The 11,556-nt window shown below is 36.4% G+C and overlaps 3 protein-coding genes across 4 annotated transcripts; 2 read left to right on the top strand and 1 right to left on the bottom strand.

Annotated features, from left to right (window-relative positions):
• Nucleotides 1-2,982: 2,982 nt before the first annotated feature.
• On the bottom strand, nt 2,983-4,829 carry LOC143446194 (regulator of G-protein signaling 4-like). 2 transcript variants are annotated; one of them, XM_076945727.1, is made up of 5 exons: nt 4,524-4,829; nt 4,247-4,407; nt 3,995-4,047; nt 3,550-3,713; nt 2,983-3,435 (listed from the first exon to the last, which is right to left on the bottom strand). In XM_076945727.1, exons 1-5 carry the CDS (start codon nt 4,575-4,577, stop codon nt 3,253-3,255), a joined length of 615 nt encoding a protein of 204 aa, XP_076801842.1. In that variant the 5' UTR covers nt 4,578-4,829; the 3' UTR covers nt 2,983-3,252. The 2 variants fall into 2 exon arrangements, with proteins under 2 accessions (XP_076801842.1, XP_076801843.1); XM_076945728.1 differs by having other exon boundaries at nt 3,257-3,435; nt 3,578-3,713.
• A 3,143-nt stretch (nt 4,830-7,972) lies between these two features.
• LOC143445089 (molybdate-anion transporter-like) lies at nt 7,973-10,519 on the top strand. Its single transcript, XM_076943926.1, has one exon. The coding sequence runs from the start codon at nt 8,007-8,009 to the stop codon at nt 9,441-9,443; it is 1,437 nt and encodes a 478-aa protein (XP_076800041.1). The 5' UTR covers nt 7,973-8,006; the 3' UTR covers nt 9,444-10,519.
• Nucleotides 10,458-11,502, top strand: LOC143445092 (uncharacterized protein KIAA1143 homolog). Its single transcript, XM_076943941.1, has 3 exons — nt 10,458-10,636; nt 10,760-10,874; nt 10,961-11,502. Exons 1-3 carry the CDS (start codon nt 10,535-10,537, stop codon nt 11,194-11,196), a joined length of 453 nt encoding a protein of 150 aa, XP_076800056.1. The 5' UTR covers nt 10,458-10,534; the 3' UTR covers nt 11,197-11,502.
• The last annotated feature ends 54 nt before the right edge of the window (nt 11,503-11,556 follow it).

An 11,556-nucleotide genomic window follows, 5' to 3' on the forward strand; every position in this document is an offset into this window, starting at 1 on the left:
TGATAATTTTGCAAAAAATTGGCTTTATATTTTGAAACTTGAGCCGGTTGGTTAATGCAAGAAATGGACTATTTTTTTACCCTGATAGTAGCAAACACTTTCCCCAAAAATTTTGAAATATTTATGAAAATAATCGGTAATTTTCCAAAAATTCGTTTGGATTGATTTCGACAAACTTGAAGAAATCGAAAATTCAAGCATATAATAATGCAATAAAGATTTGAATGATCATTCATGGCAACAGATACTGATGACCTCAGGTGAATATTTTGTTGTCATGCACCAATTGCATGTAATTAGTAATACTGTTATCTTGAAATACTAACGGTATCGCTATAAAAGCAACATAAACTACAATAATGCTATCTTTATGTATATTTGTGAGAAAATATATGAATCTATTTGCAACAATAAATCAAAAAATTCCAACAAAAATTCAATGGCTTTACAATACCATTTAATCAATTATTTGGTAAACATAATTTCCAAAGTTCTGTGGAAAGGGTTTAAAGTTGGCACACAAGCCTACTTAGCTATGGTTTTTCATGCATACAGTGTATCCAAAATAGCTAACTTTTTAAGTACCGGTAGTCGATCTTGCAACAACAAAAAAACTAGAAATAAGAAAACATAAAATTTTTCTGAATTAGGCTTTCACTTACACGTATTTCTACACAATTAGGTAGGCCTATCTCTGCAAGCTGCAACATGATGGAAAATGCAACATGGGCATAAACATTGCAAAGTAAATATTTCCCCAACAGATTGTATTGATCATAATTGACTAAAGGGTTAGGATAAAAAAAACGCACAAACAATTAAATTTTACATATGATGGTTAGATAGGGGTTCTCTTACTCTTACTTTTGCACTTCAACTTGGAGAGACAAATGGCAAAAAATTACAAAGTAAGAGCCTAGAAAAGAAATTTTGACATGTAATAATTCCTTCAATACTTGCTTATGACTTGGAAATACTAAAGTAAATGAGACCCAGTTTTACAAAGTAAGATTTGGTCTCATGAAACTTGAGTTAGTTTAGGTCCCATAGTGGAAAGTATGGCATAGTTTGAAAGTTTTAGTTTACACACGATTAATCGATGTGTAAACTAAAATTTTTAACGTTGGGTCTAGCACAAAAGTGTACAACCAAATGATGTCACACTTTGAGTAGCTGGGGTCCAGTAAACAAAGGCATTCTGTGGCTATACTAGACCCGTCTATCTTCTAGTTCTATTGTACTCGTGTTAACTTATTTTGCTAATACACTTGATGGAGGGTCTCTTTTACTTCTGCACTCCAACATAAGGGCCTGAATAAGAAAGTTTAATGAAGTAATAAAAAGAAAACGATGACGTAATAATTCCTCAATATTCGATCCTGATAAAGGAGTGTAAAAGTAAAGAAAACCCAACTCGGCCTGGCCGTAGAGGCCTAGACTTAGAAGTTTAGAACTGTTCAATGAACAAGAAAGTTATATCTGTGTCCTGTGATGGGCGGAAGCCTTTAAATCTGAGTGGCGCACATTATGGGTGGCGGCTACGCATATCTTAAAATTTTGGAAAGCTTAAAACACTCTGGCCAAAATCAAAATTATTTACGTCTAAAAATTTACGCCAGACCAGTGGATTCTGCAAAAATGCAGACCAATATGAAAAGAAACGCTGAAAACAGCGGTAACAACAATGATGATAGTGGACAATCACGGTAATGACAACGGCGTTCTTTTCATTTACAAATTTTTAGCCAAGTGGACTTCTAGAATCAAATTCTAAACTGTTCGGACACAGTCGTACACAAAAATACTGGGTGCCTCCAAAATGTACAGGTTCGATTGCATAACACCCAAGATCGCTTGGGTTACTTGCGCAAAAATCGAACAAAATTTAAACGCGACGAGAATAATTGTTTCATGATGCAACGAAGTTGTAGAACCCCGCATTTCGCTGTCAGACTTCATAAACTAACTTTTTCTTATCACATATCTTCAGTCATCACTCTAAAGTCAGCAGCCTTGGAAGACCGAGTGCCATCACAACTTATAAAACACATCTATACTACGCGGTCTGATGCAAAAGCAATATAGCAACTTAAATATTTTGTCAGTTTGTTGGCCAAGCTAAGTACTAACCTACCATCTTATAACACAGTTATGTTATTGCTTTCATGCATGTTTTAAGCCATTGGGCTTTGAACTTTTCCCTGTTCATTAATTGTTTTTGAACATGTTCTTTATTATGCTATAACTATAACGGTTAGCATCGTAATTTTCGCTCCGCACAATTAATGATAAAAAGTAAAAGATACTATGTGATTCAAATTTTATTTTCTTCTGGTTTCATAACTGAGAAAAATAAATCAAAATACCAAATTTTCCTTGCGGACCGCCAGAATATCAAACTAAATCGCTACCGATCCGCAGACTTGCAGTTGAAACCCATTGGTTTATAATACGCAGGCCTATACTGTACTACTATAAGTTAAGTGTTTAAGGGCAAGTGCAAAATATAGCTAACATATTCAAAGTTTACGGAGGCCATAAAAATGGTTGGGCTCGCGGCTTTGCACACCTCTGGCTGAGAGCGCTAATAAAAATTTTATGACAACATGCATTGTTACGCAAATCATCGTAAAAATTGCTTGTTTTTTTTAATACAACAATATGGAATTTGCCCAAAATGGTTCAAAAAACTTCACAAGTATGTGGTAGCCTCCGCCTATTAAGCTATAAAAGAAGCCAAAAATAACTCCATTCATTATCTACACTTTAACAGCCTTATGTAACATAAATAATTACTTTACATATAGGCCTACTCAAATTCGCAATTCAGCTTATTCATATCCAAAGCTGTGTTGTCATTTCTGAACAATAACTGCTGTAAATCATCTTACTCATACCACTTGTTGTCGTTTACAAAAAAATCTGCAAACAAATCTAGAGCTGTAAAACTATTTATGGCAGATTTATGAGACATGGCAGCAGTTGTAGCTTATCTGCGTGTATTGTTTACAATATAATACACCTCATGCAAATAATACAATTAAAAGTTTTAAATAAGCGAACGATTACGTCACGTACAAATACAATTCTTCTTATATAGTCACTTAATTACACGCAAGAAATTTCTTTATAAACATTACTATATGTCACTTTGTTTAAAAGGTGAGATTTTACGCAGATCGTCTTTCAAAGGACGTCAATCGAAACATTTGGGGCATATAGCTTATACGCCAGGTAATTTGGGTTGCTTGTTCATACTTGCTGAAGGTGAAGCTGGGTTATGCGGAGCCAGGCATTTGGTTTACTTTTAAAACGTCGAAAGCAATCGACTTCCATTAGGTGAAAGATGTCAGTTTGGGCTGCGTCAAACATGTCTTTTCGGGCGTCTTTTACACAATCTTCTACACGCTTTCGGACAGAACAGGACAGATTAACCTGAATAGCAAGAAACAACATCTACATGCACTATTGTATAATTGCTACAGTTATGCTAAGCTTTTAGCCTATGTGTAACATATCAGCCCTTCTTTAAAAACGAAACTTGTTAACCTGCTTTTCAGAAAACTCGCCGACGTACGTCGAGACAATTTTTCGGGCTAGCTCTTTTCGTTTTAAGGAATTTTGCTTCCGAAAAGTATTGACTTCGCACCAAAATTCAAGGTTTTCTTCATTGTGCTCTGCTTCCATAAATTCTTTGAAAACTTTCAAGCTCTCTGCATATATTTCAGTAAATTGCCTGTTAATGTTATTTTCTCGCGTAAACGTATAGAGCTCCATCAAGTCACTAATACATCAAGACATTTACAGCCGATATATAAAATTGTGCAACCTATGCAGCATTTTGTTCCATGAAACTTTAGGCTATAGGCTATAGGCTATAGGCTATAGGCCTATGATACTGCATATAAGTCGACATGATTAGTTTGAGAATTAACGTTAATATTATAAAATATATTTGCAAATAGCCTCATATAAAATATATCAAACTCTTCACCGTCCTCTTGAAGAACACCTTGTAATTTGATTTTGTTGGTTGCCGGTCGCAATCTGTTCAAGCAAACACCAATACAATTCCATGGAAGTATAAAACACTTAAGTTAGTTCTCTACCAATACAGTACAGGATGAGTAGATTATCTAAACATGAAGTTTTTCTCCAAAGAAACAGCAGATGCTATGCTCCCTGAATCATATTAGCTTAACTTTAATTTTCTTCAACTTTAAATCAGGTAAAAAGTATTGATTACCGCAAAATTGGTTGGGAGTTTTTTACTTCACTCAACACAGGTGACCAGAAACGCTTTGGCATATACGAAGGTCTTGGGATTATCTTTTCCATGGCGGATGCCACCGCCAACAAGCAAGAAAACTGCTTCCTCTGAGCCTGACCTAAATCTTTGTTGCGTGCCTACAAAATTTGACGTCAATGTTTAACAACTTGTAATTATAGGGCTTTGATTTTATATTACTGTACGTGATTGTATAAGAATACTTTATAATAACTTTTACATAAAACAACGTTACCTTTGCCTCTTGAGCAAGTTGAATTTTGGAGTTTGACTTTTTTTCACTTTCCATTGCAAAGTATTCAGAATGAGCTAACTATGCAGAATCCACTGAAATACTGTACCTGGAAATGTACTTTTTCATGCAAGCAAATAAGTATCACATATGTCCCTGATGCTCCTTGCTTTTTATACAACAATTTCTCTTTTTATTGTGCTTTGCTAAACCTAGCTATTGCATTTGCAAACCTGGTCGAACAAAGCATCTACACCTGGTGTTGCGTTCTTAAGTGTTATTTATCGCTAAATCCATAGTCAGCTATGGTACATATCTTTTTTCAAATGACATCATGCGTTTACGCAGAGTAATAAGCTATTGGTCATGAATCATATCAAACTATACGTTTGGTAACCTCTTTGACATTGCGTATAGGTACAATTTCCACAACAAGGTCAAGTGTATTCATGTTGATGCAGCGTTTTTCAAACCATATAGGTTAGGTTGCAACCCTAACGTGCGTCGCCGGAAGAAACCTACATCGATGGGTCGCGAGTAGTTTAGATCTTTATGTTTATCGTATCGTGAAAAATGTCACTGAGCAACCCTGTGTTATTGTTAAGAACAAGCCGAGTGAATTTAGATAACAATTGTGGTTATATTTCGCGCCATTGTACGCACAGATGTATAGGCTCTGTCAATGTCTTGCGCAAGCAAACAAAGTTTAATACGGTAATTAGACAAATCAGTTACGTGGTGTTAATTGCTTGGCATATTAATCATCATGCAGGCTGCCTATAGCAAGTATCGCTTGCAACTATGGTTCACAATCTTGCTCATTTTCGCCATTAGGCGTTTAGAAGTACTTTAATCGGGGCATAAAATCTAGTACTGTAATTAGTAAAAAATACTGTATGCATGAAATAATTATAAAATAAATTATAATAAAAATGAAATTACAAAACATACTCGATAAGAAATTGATGAAATTAAGACTTATTGCCTATATGCTAAAAAATAGCCTACTTAATAACGACCGACATAACCAGCCTAGCAATGTGGTTTTTACAAGTTTATGTGTAAAATATGATCTAACCTATATTTGTATCCAAGTTTGCCTGGGCCAAACGCTTCCATAACATTGGAACGACACTTGCGATAATGAGCTAGATTTTAGATTTGGTTATTCACAAGCGAAAATATTTTTAAATTGGCGATGGGGGAAAGTTGTTCGTTTGTTCCTAAGAAGCAGTCCATTCATCAAATTAATTTTTCCACTAATGACTAGTGAGGGTTGCAAATCGAAGGCGAGTTTGAATTAATACAAACTGACTTGCGTAATTTCTATGTAAAATTTCTATCTTCGATTGAAGTAGCAAGATTCAGGCCTATTATATCGGTGCTTCCTTTCCCGTCTTCGACCAGGACCCTACATAAATAAACTGCGATACTTTATAAGCTTCTGAGGAAGCGTAAACAGTTGATTGTACGGGGTTTCAACACCTAAACATCGTTTGTTACTTTTAATGTTTCCCAAATTTAGTGACTGTTGTCCACCAGAATCAACAGGACGAAGAAGAATGTAGAGATTGCGGCGTCCGCGAGTCGCTGAAGTCTGCAAGTTTCTTTTGGCAAACAGTAGGCCTATAGCGCCGTGGCGCGTCATGATTCCAAATCGAGACGAGTGTTTTAGAAGCAAATCGGCCAACACGTACATTCGTACAAACAGGTAAAACTCTATTAAACGAATGATGTAACCAATGGTCGTTTTACGTCGCTATTTGTTATAGCTTAGAAGTATGCAGAATTGCAGATATACAAGGTATAGCTAAGTAACGCAAGCTAGTTAACGGTGTCATGCCGAATTTGTTCCGAGCATTGTGACGTAGAAGTTTGGCATGACTCAGCGCAAGTTTTCTGCTCTAAAATCTCCGAGATTGCTATCGGAATCAAGAAAAACTTATAAGGTTACAAACTTAACCTACAAACAAGAAAATAAAACGTACTGCGGCACTCAGAAAGTTTTGACCGTGATATCGATTAAGGAAGGTTGCGTTTCTTCGCAGTGAGCACGAGCTGTCCCGAGCGTAGCCTACTTGAACAATCTAGAGTCTAGACTCTTAAAACCCAACTTGTATTTTTGATCTCGTCTGCTCCAAGGACAAGTACGCACACGCATATATATAACGAGCAAACATCACGCATATCAGTAATCAACGTAGACATGAAATAAAGTAATATGTCCAAACGACAGAATTACCGCGAGGTGGCACCGTGGCCGCCACAGTACAAACTTAGTGAGAAATAAAAATACAAGGTTTTTCATCAAAAAAACTTGCGCTGAGTCGTGTGACAATTTTGGCAACACAACGGAAAGGACAAAATAAAGTATCAGGCAAAACAAAGAATCAATGAAAAATGTATCCACCCTGGAATTTGGTGCCAGTGTGGCACTAAATTTATCAAACCATCTGTTAAATTGTTTAAATAATATGTTAGTAATTTGGGTTTGGTGGCCGTGCTGAGGCTAAAAACTTTTTACATTCTCTTATTGGTCTGCAATGCAAGTTTTTTTCCCCGAGGCCTCGCCACATTTGCCCGTCCAATTTGTGAAAATTATTGTCAGTAACTACTAGCCTAATATGTTTGCGACCACCTTCATCAGTACAATTTTTTCGTCCCCCCCCCCCATTGAAGAGCAAAAAAATAAAATGAATGAACGAAACGCCACAATGTTTTTTAACCAAACGGCAATGAATTCCACCAAATGAGTAAAATATTGGTGTCTGAGATAAAAGTTAAACTCAGCATGCAAGTTAATGAGTTGTTTTGCAAGTTTGTGCTACACTGTTTACAACTATGTGGCGTATACCCAGTGGTGGGATCCAAATATTTTAAAATCCGGTTCTCTCACTGGCAGCATGACATATTGACCCGGGGCGGATATACACATAGGCCTGTACATATGCTTGTTAACGACCGGTTTGTGGAGGTCATTAAAATTCCAAGAACCGACTGAATCCCACCACTGCATATACCACTCCAAACACTTTTACCAAGACATAAAGCGTGTAATATAAATGCCATCGGTTATCTTGGCAAATTTTGCCATGAAATTTCCATCAGCACCAACCTGCTGTTGCTGAAATGATAACTATTTACCAAATATTGATTGTTTCACCACTCAATCAGACAATTAGGCCTATTGCGTTGACAGAATACATAAAAAAGATATAAAGCAGCTCTTTACCCCAATTGGAAAGTTTGCTTTCATTGTGTTGGATAAATACGCCAAGAAATGTAATGCTGAAATTTGTACCACGCCAATGTAATACTAATGATATATATATACCCTCTATATATAGAGAGAGGGTAAAACAGCAATTCTGCACCAGAAAATTTGCATAAAAGCCAACTTTCGGCAGAATGCAAACTTTCCAGTAGGGCTCTTTACAGTTTGCAGAAATTAACTACCAAAATACATATGTTGTAGGATTTTATTTTATGTTTTTTAAATGTATTTGTAGGATAGACAAAATGTTGGTACAGTTTGTATTCACTGCCTTTGCGGCCATTATTTTTACTGCAGTACTTTTGGAAGTAGTCACAAGATACATTACGAAGAAGTCAAATACAAATCCACAGTTCCTAGCTTTCCAGAGACTTTATTTCCTTGCATATTATCCAGTATTATTTGGTGATTGGTTAAATGCTCCCTATTTGTATAAACTCTACAACAGCTATGGATTTATGGAAGAACAAATTGCTATTATCTATGTCTGCGGCTTTGCATCTGCGGTTGTATTTGGAATCACTTCAAGCTATGCAGTCCAAAAGTTTGGTCGCTGCCGCACGTTTGTGTTTGCAACCTTTGCTTATGCCATTACATGTTTGATGAAGCTTTCCTCGAGCTATAGTGTCCTAATTCTCAGTAGAATTATTTCTGGGGCTGCCACCTCCTTACTTTTTACGGCACAGGAAATGTGGTATATGAGTGAGCATTTACAAACGCATGACTTTCCACCAGAGTGGATCAACTACACACTGATACATTCATCAAAGGGAAATGGAATAATAGCAATCGTTGCTGGAGTCATTGCTTACTTGATGTCAGAAGTGTATGGGTTTGGCCCGGTTGCCCCATCTGTCCTATCTGTTGTGTTTCTACTAGGATCCTGTTTGATTGTAGTCACCAAATGGAAAGAAGGTGCAAAAGAAAGCACTGATCACCCAAGGTTAGTTGTTCGCAGCAACAGCACAATAAATAAAGCAGGTGGTTCCTCAAGCAAGAAGAAATTTTTTAAGGAATGTGGTGAAGGTTTAAGGAAGATTGCTCAAAACAGCGACCTACTGCAGGTCGGGATCATACAGGCACTATTTGAGAGTGTGCTCTGTCTATTTGTTTTCCTTTGGACTCCTGTTTTAGATCATCATAATCCTCCGCTTGGGATCGTCTTTTCTTCTCTAATGGCTGCAACTCTAGTGGGAGGAGCATTGTATAGGATTTCAAAGTCCATTTTTAAAAACTTGTACCCGGCATATTCGTTGCTGTTTATTTTACTTTCAGCCGGTGCTGCAGTACTTGCATGTGTTTTGTCAACACATCCATCACGAGAATTCCCTGTTGTATCATTTACTGCTTTTCTTATGTTTGAGGTCATGTCCGGTGTCTATTTTCCAGTCATGGTTGACTTAAAACATAAGATAGAGCTGGATAAGTTAGATCTTGCAGTAACAACTTGGTTTAGAGTTCCGCTAAATCTGCTTGCTTGTGCTGGCTTAATATTTTTGCATAGCAGTTCTAATGCAAATGGAACACGAAATCTATTTGCTTGTTGTGTTGTTATTATTGCCTTTGCAGTTGCTTTCTCGTTGAAATTTACAAAATCATCTCGAGGTCACAAAATACAATCGACTGAAACTGAAGAACTATTGACCTAGGTCTGCCTTATCTTTTGTAGAGTATTTAGACCAGTGGTGGGCAAACTGTGGCTCGCCGGCCTGTTTTTTGTGGCTCTTCTAGTCGAATCGTAAAATTCCAAAAAAATTGTAAAGGCTACCAAGAGTACTATTTATGAACGTTTCTCTCTTTTTCTTTTCTTTAGGTCAGCATTTCGTTTATGACGTAACACCAGACATAGAATCCGAAGAGTTAGTTAACTGCAAGTCAACGCAATTTCATTGCAAAGACAGTTAGGTTTAGCTCAGTTTAGTCTACTTAAATACACTGCAAAACGAAAACGATGACATCTAATGCTAATGCATTATTTACCGTTTTTGTATTGAAATAATTTTGAGGCTCTCCATTGAATACATTGAATACATTTGCCCACCTCTGATTTAGACTATGAAATCATATAATGATTTAATTTCTTTTTGGGATGTGATAACTCTTACTAAAAGATAGTCCTGGTGTTCAATTGGAATTATTGTTTGTTATGTATGTTTTTTAAACCACAATGGCTAAGATATCTCTTTACGTATACTATGACCATATCCACGCTGCTATGTTATGGTTTTGATGTTATATATACATATATACTTTGTCAGCTATAAGCGGCCCGGTTGAATTGTATTCTGACTGAGTTAGTTTTGTCATCTGGTTTGAAGTATCAATTTATTTTATTTATTTTTCTAGATGTTAGAATTGCACTTATATGTATTTACATGATACGTTTGTTTTCTGATTGTATATTTCATAGGCATTTTACATTAATCTGCAAAAGGCATTCATAGAATTGTTATAAAAGTAAACAGCCGCAATTTGTTTTCTTTTCCTCAAACATGCTTTACATTGTTCCAAGGAAGAATTCAAAATTTTAAATTGTCTGAAATGTTTGGGTTTTTATGATTCGGACATTTCACAGCAGCATGTTCACTCGAATTACCTATTTTATTTGTGTGCAGAGTTGCTTTGTATTTGCGAAAGCCCTAATCAGCTGTTTGTAAAGAGAACCTTATTATCGTATTCATGTTTGTGGTGTAATGCGTACTAATGTAATGTAAACATTGCAGAACTGGGTTAGGTTATTATGTCACAAAAACTGCGATTCATCAAGCAACAACAACCAAAATTCATTCAGCAGTTCAAGGAGAGAGTTGGTCTCAAGCAGGACCCCACACTTGATGATAAGGTATGAAAGGTTATGATTACTTGCAGGTTGCATGGTGGGTTTTGGTGTATTGTGCGAGTCTTGTTTTTGATATGCTGAGTGCGTGTTTCATTAAGTATGACTTCTATTATAAATCTGGTACAGAAAGAGAACGAAATAGTGAAACCTGCTTTTGACGAGAGATCGGACGACGAAGATGAAAAGCCAGTGGTTGTTGTTCTCAACCAAGGAGACTTAACCAGAGAAGAGGCAGAAGAAGGTCTACTTTAGAGACAAACTCATTGCTAATTTATCAGCTAATTGGACATAAACGTTACCAATCGTGTGTACTTTGACTGTTTATAGCGCCAGCACATGTCAAAGACAAGAAGATGGTGTATAGGAAGCCTGAAAACAAGAGATCTGCAAACACTCCATTAACTACTTCCACAAAGAAGCCAAAGTTGAGTGAACAATCAGAGGAGAGAAAAAGTGAGGGCACTGGTGAGAAGAACAAAGGTAATAAAAGTAAGAAATCCAAGAAAACGAAGCCAACCAGTTCTCTGCTATCTTTCAACAATGATGACGAGGAAGAGAGTTGAGATGACTCCTCCTAACTTACAATTATGCTGAAATTGTTGACTCCTGCTGCAATAGGATTAAAATTGATTTGGATAAAGGTCATTTCTCGTCCAAAGAACAAGTGAAGCAAATTCATAGGACTGCTATGGAGATTAAACTTGACAGGGATTATTGTCGCGATGTTTTTTCAGTCAGCGACTTGTGAAACTCCATTTTTAAAAGCATTCTATGGTTTACTGTGAATCATTTCAAGCAGAAATAATTTGTAAGGTTTGTACTGAAGCCATGTTCCACATCGGAGGTGAATCAATGTTGCCATTCTTGAATTAATATTTCTTGGAATTGAAATTGACTGTTGTAAGCTGTTTGCTCATACCTTG

This window comes from Clavelina lepadiformis, chromosome 2 (assembly GCF_947623445.1).
Source record: "Clavelina lepadiformis chromosome 2, kaClaLepa1.1, whole genome shotgun sequence".
NCBI classification, from domain to species: domain Eukaryota; kingdom Metazoa; phylum Chordata; class Ascidiacea; order Aplousobranchia; family Clavelinidae; genus Clavelina; species Clavelina lepadiformis.